Genomic DNA, 26,058 nt, shown 5'->3' with positions numbered 1-26,058 from the left:
AACTTTTCTGTAATTATACATTAGAATTTCCGGCCTACGTATATATAGATATAACAACACGACGATACATTTAAATAGTAACGACAATACGTGTGCGACTAAGCACAAATCAGATAACAAGGAGATGCGCATAACAGATAAGGATAGTATGAGAAAGAGAAACGCGAGGACATAAGCAGAAGCGGGTGGGGAGTATGAGAGACGCAAGGTAGTTCTTTGACCTGAGTCTATACCTATATATGAGCTGCTAAAGATATTTTACCGATGATTAAGATGGGCTGCGTCTCATCTATTGCGAAATTGACCGACGTAATTTGTAAATCGAATTAATTGATTATAATTTTACTTTATTGCTAGTGGAAACACAGTAACAAATGTTTTATCGATCGCTTATTGAATATATATAAAAAATTGTTATTTAACAAATAATATCAAAGGTATTCGGTATTTTCCTAGAATTTCTATGCATTGTTTGAATAAAATATATATACTAATCATTTATCTTAATGCATAATCAATTTACTTATGAAGAATTTAATAGATATTTAGATATTAAAAATAAAAAGGATGTATATACGTATAGTACGTCATCAAACAAATAAAATTTTTAAAATACTTATGATGGCTGTATTAGCTTAATAGAGTTGACATTTTTCAATATAATATATAAAAAAAAAATATCATTCAACAATTAAGCATATAAATACATAAAATATATTCGGTTTTGAAGATTGAAAAATAAAGAGTAAATATTAATTTGCATAATATAGTTAAGTTAGTAGTATTGATAAATAGCAATTAATTTTGACTGGCAATAAAGAGAATAACATTTATATTGTATATTTTATAATTGCGAAATTGTGCTTTTGATAGCAAAACATAAAAACATCGAAATGTTTTATTAATCCTCTGAATTAATTAATATTGATGTATGGTTTGATTTGATAATATCATAATCGTAATTGCATTATTAAGACAAATGTTATTAAAAAACAATTATTAATATACACTGTATCTGCATGTCAAGGTTACTTTAATATAAATGAAAATCAAATGCTAGTAGTTTTTCATAACGATATAGTATAAAAATCTTGATTTACGATAAGATTACCAAATCCTACATTCGTAGATTCGTAGAAAGGATAAAATAGAGAATTGTGAAATTTTAATCATGCTGAATCGAAGATTAATGAACTCCCCATGATTCCTAAGATATGCCCAATTAAACCTTCTGTTTACATTGCTCCTAAATTGGTAGAATAAATAGTTAAGGGGATTTTATATCAACCCGTTAATGCTTTATATACGAGGGAACACGACGCGTCATTCATCAATAATTATATAATTGCGATTAACATTCCAGATACCATCAACGCAAGGTTCCGGAACGTTCAAAATCTTAAAACGTGGGCTTTTATCGGTTATGATGGCTATGTTGCCTATAACCACGACAACATCACGACGAAATATTCTGACTCATGAAAAATTGACGAACATCATTGACTGAATTTCGTTAAATTCATCGAGTTTTCATATTAATGTCAACTGCCTACTTAAATTAGTAAATTATTATGTAACGGTTAACACTCCTTCCTTTTTGTTCTTCTCTATTTCACATTGCATTCACCGTTTTACGATTATGTACAATAATATAATAGTCGATATAATTAGGAAAAAACTTTTTTAAACAATCCGTTAAATCTATTCATATTAATAAGATGAAAGTCTCTAATGTCCATATTATTAAAACAGCAAAATATGTATTCAGACGTGTTTCTATTTGTTGTACTTATTAGAATCGTTGTTCTTGATCACTTTAAATTAAAAATATTCATAATATTCTTATGCTTTGATTTACTTAACTTAAATACTTTTAATTTTAAATAAATTATTGACCATTATTATTGCTATATCTCACAGGCAATACAAAGATATAATTCATACATAACGCATACGTAATTTCATACAAAAATTGTAAGCTTGATTACTGAGAATTTCATGTAAATATCTATATGAAATCAGAAACAAAATTTCCATAAATTGCTAATATGAAAAACAATTATATAAATTTTAATTTTTAACAAAGATTCCAGCGGAACGGTAAATCATGTAAATGTTCAATTTTTTTCATTCTACGAATATCAGCTTAATCAATTTTATTTTATTTTAATATTCATTATTCCCTTTGAGATTATGTTAAATCTTTAAAATTTTATATTTTTATTTATAGTTTATATTTTATTTTCTAGTAGATACTTTATCATCATTTTTATTTTATAATTATACATAATATATTGAAAATGTATAACCCATAGTATTTTATATTTTTATATATTAAAAGATGCTTGCATAATATTTCATTAAATAGAATTAAAAATTATATTTGCATATTCTATGTCTATTTCCGTAAAACAAAGTTTAAAAATAGCTTTTCGTTTTAAATAGAATAAGAACATTGTAAACATAAAACATTAGTAGTATCTTAATATTTTATGAATGCATGATAAAATTATGAATTGCATTTTGAAACACAAATCATTCTATTATCAAATATTAATTTGTTATTGTTGTGGTAAAAAATTTTAACGATGTTTATATAGATATTTAAAAAATTTGATTTATTCATAAAAAATTTCAAATTAATAATTCATATACTTATATGCAACGAAGTGATATAACAACTAGATGAAGCTTAAATTAAAAATATCAATATAATTAAACAAAAAATTTAAAACTTGAAACTGCTAGTTAGAATCTATTGTTAAATAAATTATTTTCACACTATTCGTATAAAGAAACAATATAGTAATTGTTACCTTAAATATAATATGAATAAGTGATCCGAGTATTATTCTGTATTTAATACGTGAGGAAATTATTTAATAACTATATATATAGTAATCATATTAATGTCTAATAAAAAATATTTGGTACATATGTATATGTTAAAATATATTTAACTCATAAATTATTCTAATATTAATTTTTTATCTCGAAATTGCTTTATCCATTGGATTATGAATACATAAAAATTATGATTATAATTCATCAAATAAAGTCATCGGCTAAATTTATATTATCAAAAATTGATTAGTAAATATTCATAAATGTTTTAATTGCAGAATTATAATATTGCGCTATTTACAATAATTTTACGTTACCCAAAGCTTAACAGCATTAGTATTATTTTAAAATAATTTTATGAGATTAAATAGTTCTTGGTATTGAAATTATGCAGATCTCTAATGAAGTAATTAATTTGAGTTGAAATTTTTCTTAATATTTTTATAAATTTTTTCTAATTTTTTATTTAATAAGTTTTATGACTTATTATTAATCGTTATATTACTTTAATTTTTAATATAAATCGTTCAATTTGTTAATACTATTAATTAAATTTATTAATGGATTCAATATTCTTATTATTTATTAATCTAGTTATTATTGTACAGAATTCCTTTTATCAGTCATTTGGAAAAAATATTCATTATGAAAGACAAATTTAAAAAGTATGTCACAGTTAATGCTGATAGTTAAAACAGAAATAATTATCTCATGTTTTTATCATACTCAAGTCCTTCAAACTCAACTTTAAATTATATTTATAATAATATAAACAATTTATGCAAGTACGCAAATTAGATGTATACCTATACGTTACAAATATTGCTTCATGAAAATGTATTTAGATAATCCAATATAGATATTACAATACAAAAAAAAAAGTTTTTCTAGATAGCCATTAATAAATATACTAAAAGAAGTTAGTTATTATGTAGAGAATAGAATAGCACAAAAACCGTAAATTAAGCATTTTTTTTAAATATGATTTAACTCGATAGAATAATTGAAGCATTATATTTTGAAATAAAATAAGTATTAAATAATATGACTGTAATTAAAATTTGCATTATTCATATTTTGCATAATTCATAAACCTGGAAAACCTTCAAATTCATAATTTTAATAATGGTTTTCGAATTGTATAAATGTTCTTAAAATAGATTGAATAGTATGACATTAAATTTCTATCTTATTTATAAGAATGTTATGTATTACATAATTTGATATAAAAAGGAAAATATTTTTCATTATTTAATTCCATACAGCTGTTAAATACCTGTTTGACGTGTTCTTATTAAATGCATTGTATAAGAAATTTAGTAATGGTATATATTAAATAAGTAAAGTTTATTCAAATCTTTGACATAGCGATGAAAATATTTAATATTAAATAATTAATTACGAATTAATGAACAATTTATTATCATCTATATGAAAATATTAACGTATTTTCAGTAATAATTAATTCAGATATATTCATATCAGTTAAGTTCATTTATTTGATTTCAGAAGAAAATATTTCAGTTTAATTCGTTTTTTATTAATAATTATTCTACGTCTATTTAATCGGTCAAATAGAAAGGGAAGTCAAAAATAATTCACATAGTTCATCTCCTTTAAATGTCTTACGTTACTTGAATGGTTGAATTATTATTTTTAATATGAGAAATTATAAATAGGAGCTTACGATTTAGCTTTGACTAAAATAATTATACGAGAGAGAAAGAAAGAAGAGAGAGAGAGAGAGAGAGAGAGAGAGAGAGAGAGAGAGAGAGAGAGAGAAAGAGACTCAAGACCGTAGCCATGATCCGTTTCCACGCACTGGTGCTTTTCACTTGGTCTCTCGGCGACTATGAAACTGAATCTGAGAGCATGTCAAATGACTTAGTATGATACTGAAACATAAAAATTAAGACCCAAATTGAAGAAGAGATATGTTTTGAAATGTCCAATTGCCTGTGAACTCTTTTCATTTATGATTTGACAATTGTGTTCTCAAAGGTTTTTCAAAATACAATTATTAAATAGTGTAATCTCACCTTTGCTGAGGTTAATATATTTTATATCTTTGGTAATATATAGTAATTGTAAAAATAGCGAGGTTGGCGCGAAATTAATGAATTTTTTTTTTTTTTTTTTTTTTTTTTTTATTCACTTTTTTTGTCACCATTTTAAGTACTAAATAATCAGTTGGTACAATTTTGATGAATGCGCGTCGTTGATAATTAGAGCGTGAAACAACTTTTAGCATTAAACTGATTCGTATCCCGTTCTATTTACATTTATATCTTTATTTTATTATGGGCTTCGTTTGAATCATAAATTAAAACTAAAGCCCTCCTCCTTACATAAGGTCAAACTATTTACATAAAGAAAAGTAATGTTAGTTCCGATTAGTCAGAAGAAAAACACCAGACTACCAATACGTACTATCAATACGTAATAGAAAATACTTTTAAAAATATGATAATTGAGTGCTACATTACAGTCACGCACGCCTGCATACATAAATATTTTTTAACGAATTCACAAAAACGACTATAATTTGCGATTGCTATGTTTTTAAATGTATAATATGTACTATACTCAAATGGAGCATATTGAACTATTACAAAATTTTAACTCAAGTTAGAAATAAGTAAAATTAATAAAGTGTCATAGAAATTATATGCTTACACGCATTCAATAATAATAAATCGATTTTTTTTATTTCGTTGTCGACTTTATTATCAATTTTATGAAAATTTGACTAATTGATTAAATTTATTAGTTTAGTTATTGACTATGTTACATGGTAATTTAAAAATACAGCTGATATTTGAGAACTTTCGAATTTCCAAACCAAGAATTTTTATAATTTGCATTCATTATGCAATATAAGAGTAGTAGATTCGTAAGTTTCTGAAAAATTTACAAAAAAAAAAAAAAAAAAACGATTTATTGGAAATTTTATGTCTTATCTAATTGTAATTTATAATTCTAATTATGAATTTTAATTTTAATGCATTTCTGAATACATCAAATTGATTAACATTAAATTTCTAAGAAGAAAGCAGCGATTTGAAAGGTTAATAAAGCTAAAATGGCCAGATAGATTAATGCCAGCAAAATTTTAATTCATTGAATCAATCAATGAATAATGCATGCACACGTAATGCCGTCTTTGATTTAAAATTTTAGTTTATATAGTAGAATATTTATTTTTTCAGTTGAGAGTGCCGCTTAAAGTGAGCTTTAGCGCGCGACCAAAGGATGTTCAAGTTTCGATAACAAAGAAGCACTTAAGGTGCGGCGTGAAAGGCCAACCGCCTATTATAGATGGCGAATTCCCGCATGAAGTTAAACTTGAAGAGTCGACATGGGTTATCGAGGATGGAAAAGTTCTCCTTATTAATTTGGAAAAGGTAAGTCGTGCGATGGATTTTTCTCGTTTATAACAAAGGTTATTTATTGAGATTGCACACGTTCTTTTATATTTTATCTGATTATCTGATTTTATAGTCGTTGAAATTAAATATAAATATCCCTGTAGTATATTCTATATTATCTATATCTTCAATGAAACTATTAATAATTATCAACTACAAATTGTCGAAGCACATCTTTCTAGGATGGGTAACGAACAATTTATTATATTATCACTTTTTAATTTAAGCACTTTATATTTTTCCTTTTATTAATTAATTTTAAGCTTATTTTCTCATTCGGATTTCCAGCTAATATTTAATAACCAGGTTACAAAACGTTATTCTTTAGATTTACGACACACATTTTTTCTGGAAAATAAAGTCTAAAATTAGTATATAATATATAATGACAGACTTACTATGTAAAGGCAAGTAAGTTGGACGATAGAATCTTAAATGTGATTTACTTCACAGCAAATAGTTGAATTGCGTCTATAAAGTGCGAATTTTTTAAATAAACAATTTTTTATTTAAAAGACTGTATTTTTAACATATCTATTTTCTTTGGACACCTTATTGTATAATCTTTTTTTATCTACTTAACGGAATGCATCATCGATATTAATAAATTATTAATAAGTTATTGTGTTATAAGATTAAGTGATTTTTATTTCAGACAATAAATATAAGTTTACTTTAAGAAAATACTAATACGAATTTTTTAAATTAAATTACTTATGTTATTATTAAATAAGCTTATTGTTGTAAATTTTTTCATTTTTTATAATGTTTTATACAAGCTTAATGATCAATTTGCAATTCATTTCATAAATTTAATTCTATGATCTAGAATAAAAAAAACTATTCAATTATAAAATGCTATTGTAATAAATCTGTAAATGTATAAATAATTTTATATAAATTTTGATATATTCGGCATATTATCAGTAATTATTAATTGAAATTAATTAAAACAGGGCATGTATATAATTATAATGATGAGATTTATATATTAATGTCTGAACAATATCGATCATATTTATAAATGTTATTATACGCATACAAACGATTATTGGATATACACGATACAATAGTGCATATGTTAAAGTCGAACAACAACAATATTTATTAGTTATTAGAAAACATGCAATATTAGATAAGCAAAAAAAAATCATAATTCCAACCTTGATAATTCTCAGTAAATGAAATAATAAAAAAAAATTCTACCAACATTTAAGAACACAGATAGATTTGCAATCAAGTAAAACGGCTATAAACGATTATAAAATCTAAATTCTTTAATCACTCTATACTTATCGATGCTTTTAAATCTTTGGAGAATCAGCGTAAAATTAGAACGTTAAAATGTTTTCAGATAAATAATTATTAATAATATAATAAGCGAGTAATGTTATAATCATCAACATGTATTTCCCCATTGTGCTAAATTATCATATATAAAAATTGTATTTATTACTGATTAGTTATAAAAAATATGTTATAATAGTTTAATTAATTCATAATATTAATGATAATAATAATTTGATATGAAAAATAATCATTTTGAATTCCATGTCAATTAAACAACAAATATCACCGATAAGTTTGGCCCATAAACATTAGTAATTTTAAATTCATTTTGTTATTAGGCAGTTCTTTTATTACGAAAATTTTAATTTTAATATTGTTCATAATTATTGTACTTCAAAAGTAAAAAGGCTTATTAAAGTAGCCTAGGAAAACCTATTTTGAATAAGTAATATTTTCTTTTTCTTTCATTCTTACTTGTGATTGCTCAATACAAAACGAGTCACTGAAAAATTACTCTTATTAGCGATGGTTTAGAATTGAAAGGCATGAGATAATTGTCAATACAAACGTCAAATTACTGTTTAAATGTATACGATTAAATTGTTTAGTAAAATTCTAATAGTACTGATATGATAATACTTGGCTAATTTCGATAGTAATAGTAAGAAAAATTAATAATGTCGAAGAGAGGTCAGTATAAATAAAAATAAGAATTGTGCAAATTTAATTTTCTTTATCTAGAATATATATTATATATAATTTTCCAATACGTTTTTTTTTATGTTAATAGAAAAAATCACATTTTATTAAATAAATACATTTTATCGTAAATGCTACAACAAAAAATGATTATTATAAAATTTTTAAAGAAGTTTTAATCTAACTTCACTTCAACTTTAATCTCTATTATGACTGTGAAATGTAAAGAAATTGAATGTTGATTAATTATGAAACAATTAAAAATGAATAGAAAAATTGTTAGAGAATATATTATATATGATATTTCCTATGATAGTTGAAACTCTTATTAATAGTTTGTGTATTAGTAATTATAAATTGTATATAGTGAAAGTATAAAACTTACACTATAAATAAATTATATAAAATTCTATATATAATGGATCTGAAATCATTTTATCAAATTAGTCATTATACGTATATATATATACATTGTTCACACAATTAAAAAATATTTCTCTATAATGTAAATTGAATCTTTTTATTTTTATTTAACTAGCTGAGTTCTTTATAGACATACATTTGGTACTTAATATTATTATTTGAAAAATTAAAATAATATTTAATAAAGTAGACAATTTTACTATTTTCTCGTAAAGAAATTTAATAGATCTTAACATGGCTATATAAAATTAGGTTACTTTATTTAAAAAAAAAATATATATATATATATATATATATATATATATATAATATTATCACGAGTGAAATGTTATGATTTTAAAATATACATAGTAACATTCGAGTTAAATGCATTCGCTTAATTAATAGCTATAAATAAATAAAGAAAATAAATGTTGAAAGATTACTACGTTTAAAATCCTATCGATATGTGCATAAAATCTATTAATTGTTGGAATAACTATTTACAGAATATTTTTTTAATCATATTAATTCCTAAACTTTTGAAATTATTTTAGATAAACAAGATGCAATGGTGGGCAAATGTTGTAACAAGTGATCCCGAAATTAGTACGAAAAAAGTTAATCCAGAGCCAAGTAAGCTTTCTGATCTTGATGGCGAAACTCGAGGTCTCGTTGAGAAAATGATGTACGATCAGCGCCAGAAGGAGCTTGGACTGCCCACATCAGATGAACAAAAGAAACAAGACGTTATCAAAAAGTAAGTTATTAATAAAATTCGCTTATACGAGGAATGAGTCAATATTAATTTAATAAAAAGCGATTTACCTTTACATTACTTGCTTTACTTATAATTGATGTATTTTCTAAATTTAACTATTTATTTATTTTTAGATTCATGGAGCAACATCCCGAAATGGATTTTTCAAAATGTAAATTTAATTAAAAAGTATATTTCAAAACATTCGCCCAATGCATAATTAATTTATCACAACCATTATTCAACACTCAATAAGAAATAATTTAATCCTATTATATATAAATGTACTTATTAATTTTTCCAATAACTGCATTATCGATTGTATTCCTTTTGTTTAATGATTTTTTATTATACAAAATAAAAGCAGAAAGAAAACATTAAGCTAGATAATTAAATAGTCGATGTTAAATTTGTTGTATTTGTGTATAAATTTATAATATAATGTAATGAGGATAATTAATCATAGTTAATATATTATTGATTAGGTCTTTATATTTATGAAAAAGCGTATACAAAAAATAATAACACATTCATTTTTCGTTTTTAAGTCGAGAAGATTATACTGTTATTAAAAACATTTTGATTTTATAAATTATTTGGTCCAGTACAGGTCATGTAAATTCACAAAAAATATTAATGAAAGCAACTTTAAAAGGCTAATTTAATCAGCTTATTCTTACATAATAAAACTGTTTATTCTTAAAAAATAAATTACGATTTATAAAATATCGACTTTGTGGTAAATATACAATCTACTAGCATTGTAAAGTTGCTAATATTTTTATAAATTAAAAATGGGTTGTACATTTATTTATGATCTTTAAATCGCATAGGCATCTGTCTGTTTAATAACTTTAGTAATCCAGTGGACGTAATTAGATAAGCGGGCATAGATCCCGTATTTTCCACGCTTTCCACAGCCTTCGCCAAAACTAGTTATTCCGAAAATTGTCCAAGGATGATCGGTTTTCTCAGGATTCCTGCAAAGTAATGGACCACCACTATCACCAGCGCAAGAGTCCATTCGTCCTCGTCGGTAACCAGCACAAAACATGTTGCCAGTAATTTTGTAATCAACATACACATTACGGCATATCTTGTCAGACACTATTGGTATCTGCAACAAAATTAATTTATATTCGTTACTTTCTAATAATTTTTTTATAAAAAAAAGTAAGGTCAAATACTTATTTGTTAAAATTGTTTTAAAAATTCATTATAGTTTTATGTATTCATTCGACATATTCAGTTCTATTAAAATAATTTTGGTTACTTACCCTGGCTTCATGAAGAACGTCCGTGCCAAATTCGTGCGAGGCATTGGCTTTACCCCATCCAATAATTGTGCACAACTGATCATTAGGTAAATCTTGCCAAGGAGTTGGCAGACAAGCTATCCCTCTAGAATCCGAAGGTGTCAGCGTAATTGGTAGACGCAATAAAGCAATATCGTTATCAACTGTATGTGCATTATATTTTGGATGAGTTACTGCATAATCGACCTATAACAAAAGCGCGTCATTAATATCCCATAGTATTTTATTAAAATTACTATTGTCTTGTAATGTTATTCATACTCGTAATTCAATTTCAGTTCCTTCCTTAATTAAAAGATTATATTCTCCTATGCGAACGGAAAGTCGTTTTCTAACACAATGGGCAGCAGTTAACACCCAACGGGGAGAAACTAAAGTTCCGCCGCAGAAAGCTTCCTGAAAATAATTGTTTTACTTATTTCATTTGTAAACTATTCGAGATAAAATTATAATGAGCTGCGTTCAGAATTCTTATAAAACGAAAAGAAATAGTGCATTTGATTTAATATTTTTTGTCTTATTACTTGTGCGAGCCACTTTACATATTCAAAATATATAAATAATAAATTGTAAGAAATTAATAAATATTTCCACTCGATCCGATTAAAAATTACTCACTCCATATCTATTCAAAACAGCAACTTGCCATGGCCAACTGGCAGGAGCAGTTGGACGACCACCAATAATTCTCGTAAAATACGACAGTCTTGAATTCTTCTTTGAAATCCCACATTTCCATACATCTTCGTCGACACTGGTCGAATTATCAATACCATTTATATTAACGTCATATTTGTCTACCATTAAATCTACACAGACACATAATTACTTTAACAATAGCATTCATTGTATTGTGGTTATGAATTTGTACTTTTAGTATGAATCGCGGAGATTAATTGATAAAAAAAAAAAATAACTAGAAAACTCCATCTTTTTATTATTATTGCGTAACAAAATTTTAATTTACCATTACTAAAATCTTCATAATTATCACGAATTTTTCGTCGAATCCACCTTTGGCAATAACTTCCTTCAATATAACAATAGGCACTTTGGCGAATCACATCTTTCCAACATAAACCAGGTATTCTACACCATCTATAGATACAATTATTATTGAATATAATTAATAAAATAAAAATATATATGCATACATGAAAATACAAATGTGTATTACCTGTGGCGTTGAGTCGTACAAGATCTCGTACATGGAGACCATTTACTCCATTTACCGTAGTGTCCAGTGAACCAATCCTCTTTATTTTTACCACGTCCATGCCGCGGTTTAGCTTCTTCAGGTATCTATAAAGTATTTAATTATTATAAAGTCGAAAATTATCATAGCTTTAAACGTTATACATAAAGTTACTTTAAATACTTAAGTAAATGCATTTATTCATTTTAAGATATTAAATACTTTCACACATATGCAGTCTTATAAACTATTAACATGAGTGTAAGTAAAAAGTGTGAGTACAAGTCACCTGATCTTTTAAATTTAAATTATTTTGAATTATATGCTGTTATTTTGTATATAATGATATTTTTCAAATTGATAAAACTATATTATAAAATATTGTTGTCAATTTATTATAGTATGTGTAATTTAAATTATTTCACAGACTGCTTTTCCACACAAAGTATATCTTATCATATAATGATACATCCATTTATTAAAATATTGATTTTAACGCATACTAATAATAAACTTGATTGTAATAAATCATCTATCTATGAACATATATATATATATATATATTTATTTATTTATTTATTTATACCTGTACAATTCGAAATCGCCGGGCTTTTCGACGAGCTAATCTTTGTTGATGCTGTTTGCATGTTGCGCGTCCTCCTATTCCTTCGTGAGTACAATTGCGTTCCTCCTAAAAATCGGATTATTTATTATACAATATATTCGATAAAAATTAAAAATAATTAATCAACTACTTACTTTCATTATAGTATTGCCGCATTTTTTTCTTACTCGACATTTCTTTACACGATTTTGAAAACAATATCTGTCGCAAACGGACCAGTCACTCCAACTTGTAAATTCAACTATTTCTGACGTATCTTGAACTGAAAGGTTCATAATTTAAATTAATTTTATGTAGTAATTTTGCATTAAGAAAATACGTAAACTAAAAGACTTACAAAATTCTATTTTTCTGAAATTTTTATATAAAAGTTTAAAATTACATTTGGAATGCTGCATAAGCAAACCAGCTTGCATTTACGGTATTTGAAAAGATAAAACTGTCTTGTCTTTACATTTGTTTTTCGACTAACAGAGATTCAATTCCCATATTTAATGTTTAATTATAGGTTTAATTACATGTTTAATACAGGTTTAATCCCATGTTCAATTACAGGTAATTTTTTAGAGCTATTTTATTATTATAAATTCATTAAATTGAAATTTTTACTATGACTTACCATTTTTTAGAAAATTCTTATATGTAGTATGCTTTTGTTGCTTATAAACTGGCCGTAATTTATGTTCCAAAATAAGGGATTTTTGGAGATTCTGCGAATATAAAAAGAATAATCTTTTATAATTACATGATATACGTTTTTATAATTATGATTATTCATTTAATTTTAATATGTTTAAGATACTCGAACCACATGCTCTTTTATTAACTAAATAAAATGAAATTTATAAACTAAATAAACCAAAAATGGCTTAAAAAAATTCAATATTAGTCGTGTATTTGTGTGCATGATAATTTCAATACATTTTTTAGTATTATATTGAATTATCGATCATTCCATTTTAACTGATTCTACAACTGAATAATTTTATGAATAATTTTGCATTATTAAAAATCAAATAAGCACGTTCCTTCTGCATTCAATTGTAAATTGTTTTCTTTCTACTTTCCAATCCTATAATAATTACAGTGAATTTAAAAAATACTAAAAGCCTGTTAAATTTTATTATTGAAAATAATTTATTTAATTATAAAATAAAATCTTAAAATACAAAGTTGAAAATTTTTATCAAATTGTGTTTATTGTTAATTCTGATATATTTTTTATTTTATAATGACATCATTTTTATTCTACAATCATGTTTTCGATGATACGTAACATTATTGGATAAGCGTTTTAATGAATAATTTACGCTTGAAACCTTAGAATGTTTTCTTTAATTTTATATTATATTATATATTATAATATATAATTAATATATATATAAAAGACTGACTATTTATCTTTATATTGTACTCGGGAATTTTCAATATTACAGAAAGCAGAATAAACATATGCGACAATACCATTTTCAAAAACGTATTAATTATGTTATTAGTTATTTATCCGATAATGTTAATCATCATCATATATTTTCGTAATAATAAAATTTATAATGAAATATTAATAACTTATTGAAATTTCATAATATTTTGTGATTCTGTATAATTTTTAAGATATCGATTTTTAATAACGAAATACTAAAATTTTATTGCAATTAGGCTATAGGTACAATTTGTTTTGCTAGACTCAAAATAAATTGCGCCAAATAAATTAAGAATGAATAGTCGTAATATATCTATTCAAGTTAAATTACATATAATTGAAAGAACTAAATGGCAATTTTCTGCTGCACCTTCGAATACCCGTAGGAATGCAATGTAATGTTATATAATTTTATGCACACCCTCGTAATAATATACAGTAAATTTGAATTACGCGTTTAATTATCTTAATTATTCGATAGAATAATTGTAGTTGTTAAATGGAAAATATTTAAATATGATAAGTCAATAACTTCTACAAGAGGTATTATTAATATGAGACTTTTGACTTATTGCCCGATCACATGACTAAACAAAATTTAATTCTGTATTTAAGTAAAATTCGAAAATAATGTATTTTGTTTGTATTACATTTGGTACAGTAAGTATTCTTATAGTATAAATTTGTCCACAATAAACAGTGAATATATCATGGCTTTAAAGTCGTTGAAGGCAATAATAAATATCGATAAATTCATGAAAATAATTCGAAATATAAGACAAATATTACCTCTCACTGCATTGAATTAATGTCCATTATAGTAGACTTTACACTAAATACTTCTAGTGCAGCTTTTTTTTATATTGTTCGGCGGTTAGAGTCTCGTCGTAATGGGGGTCATCATCGCTCGTACCGAAAGGCTTTACCCAAACGCGGATCCTTCGGCCCAAATAGAGCAATCGGGAGTGCGCAAGTAATATGTCAAGGTTGATCGAGCGCAAACGCGCGGGAAAGGTACTCGGGCGTAGCATTCCTCGCCAACGACAAGAGCGAGAGCGCGTGCAGTGGCTCGATCGGTAAACGACGCCGTCATTCGGACGGAAAGCAAAAAGGGAAAGAAGTGCAGAGCAAACGCAGCCCACACGATTAAATCATCGTGGAGCTCGGTCGCGCCTAATCCAGGAGACGGGCTGCCGCCGCCCGTAGTCGAGCTCAAGGGAAAGCGCGTCAACTCCCACGCAGAGCGGCACAGGGAAGCGGCGCTTAAATAAAAATCGAGCTCGTAAATGGGAGCAACGGCTACCGAGTTGCGCAAGCACGCAATGCCGCGACGAACAGGCGCGATCCTGCAAAATTCCGAGTGCGGCAGGAGGAGAGCCGAGAAGCCGCCCGCGGAGACGAGGCTCCCAGGTCTGAAACGCCGACGACGCTGTTATGATAGGGCCACCATCATCCAACGCCTATGTTCTGCGCACCGATGTTTTTATTTTTGATGTTGCAACGGTGTCGTGTTGGCTCGCGACGCAAGCTTTATCGGAGATATTACCTTGAAGTAATGTATCGTATCATTGCTACAATTGCGCCTCGGTAATCGTAAAGCGAGTTTGCTTTTGCAAGCGTTTGCCAAAAATATGGATTTTTGTGTAATATCGATGACAAAGTGGATTAATAATGGCAAGTCGATATTGCTCTCTTGCGAATGGCGATCATGTGGATAGATCGAGGGAAGACGGCTTATTGTATATTGCGAAATAAATAATAAATATTTTTTTAATCTTATAGAATTATTAAACCACAATGAGAGGATAAAATTACATTGGGAGTAACTTTGCCTACGCAATTAACTGGCAAAAACGTAAAAATTTTCAGCTTCCTTATCCTAAGGTAGACTTTTATAATTGACAATAAAGAGGGGATATTTTATTTCAAAATTTATCTCTATCGCTCATTGCTTTAAACGGACTTGGAGTCTTATAATTCTAAAAAAATCGATTCGCTCGAATCAGCTCGCTCGAAGCAAGACTTTAATATTTATTAAAACTAGTTTTAAATAGCTTAGGTGTACATATTTGTATTGCATTGCGCTGCTACGGAAGTTTAAGATTAGATATTTATTTATCAAATACTGTATTTTTTTTTTTATTTTTTTTTTATTATTTTTTTTATTATTAAAATAAGCATAAGCCATTTTTCCGAAAGTAAATATGTGCTAAGGCTAATCATTTCATGTTCTTATCTATCTATATTATTTATAATGTTTATATAAATTATTTACTTGCAAAAGTGTGTGAAAATATTAGAATTACTTATGTTAATTTACTAATTCACTGACTTTCCAAAACAATAAACATTTAATGGATTTTTCCGTGGATGTCTTGTTATGCAAGTACATTAGGAACGCACAATGCAACTTCAAGTGAAGTGCATAGTACATATTAAAATGTTATTGCAATACTACGTGATTGGAATATACGTTAAATTCATTATTTAATTTACAAACAAATTTTGCATATTTCACAGACATTTATCTACATTAATTGCTATTTTTCATAAATTTATTAGTAATAATTAGTATTTATGAGTATTTATATTTATATAAACTTTTTAGAATCGTCATCGACTATCGTAGTATCAGTTAAAACAGCATTTAATCATTTAAACATTCAAAAATTCAAGAATATCTTATAAATTACATACACTTTCTACATAATGTAAATCTTTTAAACGAGAATCTTATTATTATATTTATATCGTAAAAATAGACAAAACTTGGTAACTTATTCCTCTCTTATGTTTCGAATTAAAAACAATTTTTTTAAGATTTTATTCAGAAATCCTATGTACATTAATGCAGAGTGAATTTCTATATCAATGAAGAAAGATGCATAACATAAATGAAACATTGATGTCGCTCCAATTTGATATTAAAAACCAGATTTTTCTAATATTATGAAATAGTTGAAATTGTAATATTATACGAAAAAGAAAACGCAAATGACTTTAGGATTATGTAAATTACGAAAAATATTTAAATTCGACAAATTTGGTAATAATCTGTTTTTAGCGCTGATATTTAAAAAGTTTAAAAAATTCAATAAATCGTTTTAAATTTCCGGGAGCAAGACTTTCAACATTTCGTCGAATTAATGTCTTTAGACACTCAACATGTATCGATTATTCACGTAAATATATGAATTATCTACCTATACCTTTGATTTTTAAAATAATTTAATTTAGTATAAAGGACTTCGTTATTTTTACAAATTATTTAATTATTTCAACATTTAAATGAACAAAATGAATTGAACTTTATAATTCTACTATATTAACTTGTAGATGATAGTTTGAATCACATGAGAAATTACTATATACAATTTCATTATGCAACAGTTCAAATACTCAACAAAAATGTTTTAATTATAATAGAGAGAAATATCAAGTTAAATGTCTTATATTCGATGTTCAATCAAAGAGATGATAGGGAATATAATATAAAAATTACCAATTATACATAGTGTAATATGGCGTAGGTTAGTGCTTTTACTAACGTGTAAATTAAAAAATCGTATGAAACGTCATCGATTATTAGCTCAGAAAAAGTTATTTCATAAGATGTTGTGCTTTCAGTAAGTCACGGTAAATATGCGGGTTAATATTTATCATTTCACATATTTAGAATAATATTAATGTTTTTAGGGAATGCTTAAATAGGTCATTATAACTCGAATAAAAATTACTGAAATATATTATCAACCATAGATTTAATTTAAAATGATTTCGAATCTATTTACTGGTATTTAAGTTATTATATTAATCGAATAGGAAAATGTAACATTGAAAAATGTGATTAAAACTTAAGATAATATTTATGAGGGAGCGGAAGTAATTTATTAAATTTACAGATAAGTCATTTATTTCAGAGTAATACAATATGCGTGTTGCACTTTCTTCAGACTTTTTTGAAATTTTATATTTATTGAGATAAATTTTACGAAGCTTCTTTCATCCTTTCATTCACTTCTTTTTGAGAAAGCTTTATAACTTACGATCAAGATTATGAGCGAAAGTATTTGCAGTTAGGCCTATTTCCCACTATATCCATAATTTAGCGTATTTTAATGACAGTAGAGAACTATTTAGTAAAACTATCCACAGTTATATGCATAACATTTTATTGAGTATTACAACTTTCTAGAATCCAATATATCAAGATTTTTTTTTTTAATACTAAGTACTGTCAAATTAGGTATTTTCCTACTATTTAGTTAAGTTAATTTCATGTTTTATTACTAGCAATGATATTTATAATTATATTTAAACTGAAATATTGCTTTATACTTCGTAAGGTTTCATAAAAATCAAATAATAAAATAACTATAAACATCCTTTAATATTTGTTTTCAGAATTCTGATTTTAAAATATACGAAGTACTGAAATCTTGATGTGTGCTGATTTTATCAGTTGATGAAATGTGGTATTCAAATTAAAATTATGTTAAGCGAATTCTGTTTAATGTAAGATTTTGATCAAGATTCTTCAAAATTATTTTAAAAATTATAACATACGCAATCAAGGCACACCATACGAATAATCACTCCAATTCTACTAGAATCAATTTATAATAATAATATAATTATGAAATATTATGACTTTTTATATTTTTAATTACTTTACTCAAATACCTAGAATAATTTTTTTGAAATAAATACTTGAATAGTTCGTAATCATTGAAGTGAATTAACCGAAATTTTCTAAAAAAAGAAACTGTGGCTGTTAGCACCAACCGAATGGAAAGAAAAAATACACGCATGTAAGCGCATATATAGACACATATAAATTCGTATAAATATTAAAGAACAATAGCTTAATAAATATTTGAGAAATTATATGTTTAATCAAGCTTAATGATAAAAAAAAAATATATATATATATATATATATATATATATATATATATATATATATATATATAAATAAATCATAACGTCTTCCATAAAAATAGAATAACATTTGGATAAATTTAAAGTGTATTTTTGTAATTATATCACAAAAAATAAGTATTAGGTGCGATAATTACGAAAATTATTCTCTTAATTACTTTGCAAGTATAATTATTATTAGTAGTTATAGGATTATTATAAATGATAGGATGTTATTTACGAACAGTCCGTAACATCGATATAGCATACATATAAAATCAAATTATAGCTCATTTATTATAAACATCATTAAATAATTTGTACATAATTTTTATTTATTATATACAAGAACATGATATTGTTATAGATTTAGCATAATTCTTTTTGAAATGATAGTTTAATTTTGTTCAAAATTACAACTATTTTAATATTTATTTTTAATATTTACCTCTAATATCTCAACAATATAATTATTAACTATTTTAATTATATTAGTTTACAAATGGAAATAAGTAATATCCTAAGTATATTATAGTATTATTGAACAATCGGTTATTTTTATTGAACGCCATTAATATTGTATGAAATAATATATAACTTAAATTTATTACTTAAATAAACAACATTTTAAATAATACGACGATTTTAATTTATTATCAATTAATTAATCATACTGTTGTTATTATGACTTAATAAAACGTAGAAAATTTTACAAATTAGTGTGAGATCGAATTCTAAACTACAATTACTACTTTGTAACTATACACTATAGATTTTATTTCAAGATGAAAGGCACAAATAGGACGAATTTTATTATATTTATAAGATTCTTCTTAAACAAGAATAAAGTAAAATGACAAGTACATCGCAACTGTAGGGACAAGTTTCGTAACTCCTCAGAGCTTAAGTGATCATGAGTTTGCAGATTTAAATTTTGTAAACTTACAAATGTGTTTGAAAAAATATTCGAATTTACAAATAATCTATTCATAAAATATTATAAAACAATTCAAAATTTATGAAAAAGCATTATCTATATAGATTAGCAAATATTTAATAAAAGTATTGATAATTAAAAATGTACACTTGTAGGTAATCGCATTTATAGAAACGGGATCCCCAATTATCAAATGATAAGAAATAATTTTATCTAGTTGAACGTTAAAATATAAGAACATTTTTTTAATTATTCTATTATATTTAATTATTTAATTTAATTATTCTATTAATCTATTTAAACATAATTATTCTTCCGTTTTAACTAATCGAGCATTTATGAGTTTTATAACAATAATAAATAATTGAAATAATTAAATAATACTATATATGAATTGAATATATAAAAGTATATAGGAATAAATAAAAATATTAATTTTGGCCAAAGTAAATCAAAACACCATTTAACAAAACTAATGATATTATATAAGAGGCATAAATAATACAAAATGTGATATTAATATTTTCTAATTCAATTAATTTATAGAAAAAGTCATATTTAAATAATGATGCATTTATCTTATGTGATGCCTATTAGAACATAAAGTAGTTTAAATTACATTATTTTCAAAAGGTAAAAGTGAAATTTAATAATAATATTAAAAAAAAAACCAATGATAAAAACAAAAATGTTAATATTACATTGCTCTAATAATCTTAATGATATAACGATGACTTATATAATTAATTAATTAACTTAAAGACATAATATGAAAAACAGCTTATTAAAATATATTAAGAATTTCACAAAGCAATAAAAAACAGTTTAATATAAAATAAATGAAACCTTTCACATTCATAAAGTAAAAGATCGATGCAATATTAAGCATACATGTACAAGATAGTAACTGCAAAGAATTACAAATAGAACAAAAAATTGCCGGGAATACTTACAAGGTTTTATGCTAACTTAAAATAGATTACAGATGTCAAGTTTACGGGTTGGCAAAGTCATATTCTCATAAAACTGGATTCCATATAAGCATTAAAATAGCTATTAATACGACTGTTAATATATCGGTTAATAGCATTTTAATTGAAAATAATATTTTATCATTCAGGATAAATAGAAGTACTTCAATAAATATAATTAAATATTTAGACAATATTTATCTCTTCCAAAAAGTAAATTTCTGATAGTCTGACAAATCGTTTAAGAATATAACGACGTAATAAGAAAGTTAAAATCATTAATAAATATATTCCTAAGACCTATAAAGAATTATAACTTAGAGAAAAAGGAGATTACTAAATCTATTTCTAATATTTCACAAAATATCTTACTAATTCCATATTGGAAATCAGTTAATGAATTTGTATGTTTTTTTAATCAATATTATTCATAATATATATTCCAAAAAGTTAATAATTCCCTAACACTTGAACGTGGCATTTCCCGAGATTTATAAATATTAATTAAAATTAAATTTTGTCGAGCATATGAAAATGATAAAAATTTTTAATTCTCATTATGTATTTCAGAGTGTGCGAATATTTCAAAATGATCTGTGTAGGTAAATAAATAGAATTGTCATTAATTTCATCGAACATTATAAGCATATTACTTACAAATAGTTTAATACAAAAACAAATATATTATGAATCAAACGAAGTACTTTATACTCACTTAAAGAATATTCTATGATTATTGAGTTTTGAAGTGATGAAGAATTATTTGATATTCTGAATTAAAGTAAAATATTGGAATATAAATATTAATGGCATAAATTTAAATTTAATGGATAAAAGTAGTTAATAACTAATATAAAATCAGGATGTTGTAGAATTTTACAAACACGAGTATGTTTACGGCTTTGTAATTCTGCAAATTTTATGCGTACATGTTTATTCAACAGTTCCTTCTTATTTTTGAAAATCAATCATATCACATTAAGAGAATAATTTAGAGGTTTTTTTTAATGCTTCATTACTCGAGAATAAAATGTTTATTTAATAATTTATTTTATTTAAATATTTAAGAAGATTTTAGTATTAGTTATGATTAATTAAATGAAGCATATTTAATTTCTTCATTTGCTAAAAAAATATGTTTTATATGTTATTGATATTTTAATAAAAGGACTAAAAAATCATTGTCACGTGTTTTAGAATATGTTTTATAACAAACAGTACATGTTGTTTCCATAAAAGGCAAAGGCAAATGCTATCTTAGTCCTTATCATTATTCCTATAAATTTGGTCTATATAGAATATTTTAGTGGCTTCGTGAAAATAATAATTATTTCACCAAAATTTTCACCAAAATAAATTATACCATTCATTACAGAAGTGATAATGAAATTACAAATTATATTGCTTAATTCCAATGCACGATGAGTGTCACTTTAAATTTATCATTTTGAGATATCAATGTATCAAGAATACAAGTATTATTCAAAATGTAAAATAAGATTAATCTCATTAGCATAATTCATATATATATTTATATTTTTTATTTCATTGAAATACTAACTGAAGTATAATAAAAATTGTTATAATTATAACAAATAAAATCGTGATAATTCTGTCGCTAATGTTTCTTGATTTCTATTTTTTTTTTTTTTTTTTTTTTTTTGAAATTTGAAAAACTTTTTTTAATGTTTGATAATCGTCTGAGCATAATATAAAAATGTATCAAGCAACACACGTTATGTGATATAAACTCTGATTTTACATGAACCGAAATATTTTTTTAAATAAAAATAATTACAGATTACATTTCAGTCATGACCAAAAAAAAAAAAAAAAAAAAAAAAAAAAAAAATTAGAAGAATTTACTCAATAAGAAAGTATTACAAGGTGTCCATGCTACTTTAAAAAATGAAATCAATATGAATAAAAATCCCAGTGCCTTTCAAAATGTACGCAAAATTGCATTTGCATTAAAGAGTATAATCCGAAGTAACATTAAAAATTGTACAACGGACAATTACAGAGAAATTATCATTGACAATAAGCAGCTCAATGTGAATATACGTCACAAATACACCAACGAAAAGTTCACTTACTCGACTAATATAGCAAAACATTCGGCGAATTGTTAATCGTTTAATACATCAAGCAGTGCTGTAGACCAGTTACATCTGGTTCTGTTAAATATGTTTATTTTCGGATCATTTTCAATCCCATCAATTTCCAGGATAATTTGCGGCCACGTCATAAGTTTTCACATGTGTGCTCCCTTTTCTAAGTTAAAATCTCACAGTCGCAGCAAAGACTACCAAAAGTGACGACCGAAATCGTCTCGAGCACTTTGTAGAAAAATCTACTAGCTAAGGCGCACATGTACCTTTACTCTAGCCATTGGGAACAGTGATAAACACATCGAGTGACTGATATTCCACTTGTGTAGCATGTGTACACGTGGCACCTACCAACTTCACTTGGGCTCCCAAGTGCCAAAATTGGATTGAAAAATAGCCACGAGCAGGTGGACACTAATATCCTGGACATTATTAATTATGTTGAAATGGACATGTTCACATAAATCTTTCTTTCTCGACTTTCACTTACAAGTCCAAATTCCATTTGACATTTTCTCCGAATTTATCCAACACGTAAACTGTGATAGCCCCGTTTTTATTTTGAAAATAATATTTATCTCACTTGTTGTTTTTTTTCTCTTCAAATTACGTTATCGTTATCTGGGTTAAAAATTAGCGTGCCTGATTGTAAAGTTTATATTTATATGATACAAACATAGCTTGTATGTTTAATGTAGGGCAAGTCGCAAATAAAATAAAGAAGTATTAAAGGAGGTTGTATTATTTTTTCTTTCTTTTTTTCATTATTTTTTTTTTTTTATATCTTTGCATCTGTCGTAATCTACGTTAAGTTTATAATTAAAAAACAAATTAAAATTTTTATATTGGCATTTTGTACAACCGGGTTTGCTTTGCTCGCAATTGAAGAGCAATGAAAAACTATTTATACAGGGCCTCCTTCTCTGTCGCACACTTGTTTTCGGATATTTCGACCGCGGATCATTACATGCCAGATTAGTTTTAGACGCAATTTATGTATATATGCATATATATATATATATATATATATATATATATATATATATGTATATATATATATGTATGTATTTATAACACATCTTGAAACAACAAATATGGATAGATTTCGTAAGTTAAATTGAACTAATTTGCCAAAATTAATCATCTTTCTTCCAAGTATAGCCAAATTTAAGAAAAGTGTAACCTTACACAAAAAAGAAATCTGTAAATAAATAAGCGGAGAAAATATGTGTAAGGCAAGTATAGTAGTGAAAACTACATTCGGCATAAAAACATGTCTATCAAGTCAATGGTATCATCGTGTCAACATTAGGTTTTCATTTCGCATTAAACATATTAAACTTGGTCACACTGTTCCCTGTACGCGATACTCGTGTTGATTAAATGTCGAGATGCTCAATGACGAGTTGCATTAAATATGAAAAATGAATATATACTTATGAGATTGAGACTTTGTTGGGAAGCAGCAGATTATTGGTCCTTTGAGTACGAGCCCAGGACAAGGCAGCTCGAACGTTCGTCCGGTTAGTAGTTAACTTTGGAAGGAGCGAAATGAAAAGCAAACGAGCGCGTTTGTTCTTGCGTGGCACTTAAATGTATAATAGAAAAAGGCCCGAGCGCAGGTCGCAAGTGGTTTTATTAATTAGAGAAGGAAGCAATTGTACACGGACCATGAAAGGAAGGATCGACAGAGTGTGGAGGAGAGCGAAGGAGAGAAAGGACGGGAAGTGAGAGGTGGCGGAGGTAGAAGGGAGGGAGCGCGCGCGTCGGCGATGAGGGCGACGAGGGCGAGTGTGGCGGGAGGGAAGAAGGGGAAGGTATGGTGCAGGAGCGGGCCGAGGACGGAGGCTCGGGTCCGGGGAGGACAACTTTTATTCGGAATTCGGACTTTCCGGTGAGTCGCCTCGGCAGCTCTTGGCGGCGTAACCTCGTGGCCGCGAGGCCCTCGCTCGGCCCTAGACGTTATCCACGAGGGCATCAACCACGGCATCCACGACGACATCCGCGACAGCATTCACGACGTCATTCACGACGGCATCCGCAACGGCATCCACGACGGAATCCACAACGGCATCCACGACGACATCCACGACGGCATCCACGACGGCATCCACGACGAGTTGTTACGTAAACCGGATCGGGGGCTCGCTACTCACCGTCGGCTCCGCGGCGACGTGGACCAGGAGCAGTACGCCGATCATGATGTCGGGGAGCTTGGCTCCCGGGGCTCGGCTTGGACGCATCGCGGCATGATGCTGCGGGCCTCGCGCCGCCGCTACAACTGCCGGGCCCGGGGCCCGTGGCGGTGGTGCTGCGGCCGCGGCGAGCGCCGGGGGGAGACTGGGTGCGCGCGCCGACGCCGGGGCGCCGACCATCGCCGTCTATAAATACGCGAGACCGGGCTCTCGCACCCAGGAGGAGCCCGAGCCGGACTAACGGCCGCCGAAGCCGACGCCGATGCGGCCGTCGAGCGCCGATGAGCGCCGGCGCTCCTGCCGGGACCCTTAGCCTCCCCGCTGTCCGAGGCTTCTGTCCTGATCCGCCCCCTCCGGCCCCCGCCCTGCCCTGCCCTGCGCTGCCCTGCCCTGCTCTGCCCTGCCCTGTCCTGCCTTGCCCTACCCTGCCGCAGATACGACTCGGCATTGTCACGACGGGCCGGCCAGGAGTGCGCTTTTTGGAGATGCTTCCCGTTGGCGTGGGCAGACGGGGCCGCGCGGTCCGCCTCCTCCGGAGTCCCTTGTCAGCAGCGCTTTGGCTCAACGACTTGTCAGCCCCCGTTTTACAAGACAGGCGCATTGTTTGTCTGATTGTGAGTTAAAGTAGTTGGAGGAAGTGGAGTAAGGTAGAGAGGCGCGCGCGCGTGCTACTAAGTAACTTCTTAGTCATTTGTGGCCCCGTTCGCAAAGGATGGGGGGATGCCGGTGAGTTCAGAGGCTGGTAGGGCCAACTGCAATTTATGCACGTATAAGTAAAACGAGCTTGATGCGGCCTTTTCAGAAGAGGAAAGGAATTGGAAAACTAAAAGATAATTTTTACACGCAAATGCCAAGAACGCGCTCGAGTTTCTCGTACGCGTCGAAATTTACTTCGTCAAGTTTTCGTTTTTTTTTTCGTCATTCAGAGATTCGACTCGTCCAT

General features: G+C 27.7%; 2 protein-coding genes across 2 annotated transcripts in view; one reads left to right on the top strand and one right to left on the bottom strand.

Annotated features, from left to right (window-relative positions):
- The window catches only part of nudC (nuclear distribution C, dynein complex regulator), a 68,727-nt gene extending 59,091 nt beyond the window's left edge, over positions 1–9,636 (top strand). Inside the window, exons 5-7 of the mRNA XM_011501892.1 lie at positions 6,054–6,248; positions 9,221–9,423; positions 9,558–9,636. Of these exons, the coding sequence (XP_011500194.1) occupies positions 6,054–6,248; positions 9,221–9,423; positions 9,558–9,609 (450 nt within the window). The 3' untranslated portion in view covers positions 9,610–9,636. The remainder of the gene's footprint in view (positions 1–6,053; positions 6,249–9,220; positions 9,424–9,557) is intronic.
- A 362-nt stretch (positions 9,637–9,998) lies between these two features.
- LOC105364041 (coagulation factor IX) lies at positions 9,999–25,149 on the bottom strand. The gene is made up of 10 exons (XM_011501888.1): positions 25,077–25,149; positions 13,179–13,269; positions 12,694–12,821; positions 12,521–12,625; positions 11,917–12,041; positions 11,707–11,837; positions 11,358–11,548; positions 11,001–11,135; positions 10,701–10,925; positions 9,999–10,540 (listed from the first exon to the last, which is right to left on the bottom strand). Exons 1-10 carry the CDS (start codon positions 25,119–25,121, stop codon positions 10,244–10,246), a joined length of 1,473 nt encoding a protein of 490 aa, XP_011500190.1. The 5' UTR covers positions 25,122–25,149; the 3' UTR covers positions 9,999–10,243.
- Positions 25,150–26,058: the final 909 nt, after the last annotated feature.

The sequence above is a fragment of the Ceratosolen solmsi genome, unplaced genomic scaffold (genome assembly GCF_000503995.2).
Source record: "Ceratosolen solmsi marchali unplaced genomic scaffold, CerSol_1.0 scaffold23, whole genome shotgun sequence".
NCBI classification, from domain to species: domain Eukaryota; kingdom Metazoa; phylum Arthropoda; class Insecta; order Hymenoptera; family Agaonidae; genus Ceratosolen; species Ceratosolen solmsi.
The sequence above is the reverse complement of the archived record's forward strand: the minus strand, read 5'-3'. Positions and strand labels throughout refer to the sequence as shown.

Excerpts from the sequence above, each read along its gene's own strand:
- LOC105364041 (XM_011501888.1), bottom strand. The coding sequence starts at position 25,121 with ATGATCGGCGTACTGCTCCTGGTCCACGTCGCCGCGGAGCCGACG. Across the intron at positions 12,822-13,178 it reads TAAGAATTTTCTAAAAAATG|TTCAAGATACGTCAGAAATA; the intron begins GTAAGTCATAGT and ends TGAACCTTTCAG. Across the intron at positions 11,838-11,916 it reads TGTACGACTCAACGCCACAG|ATGGTGTAGAATACCTGGTT; the intron begins GTAATACACATT and ends TTGTATCTATAG.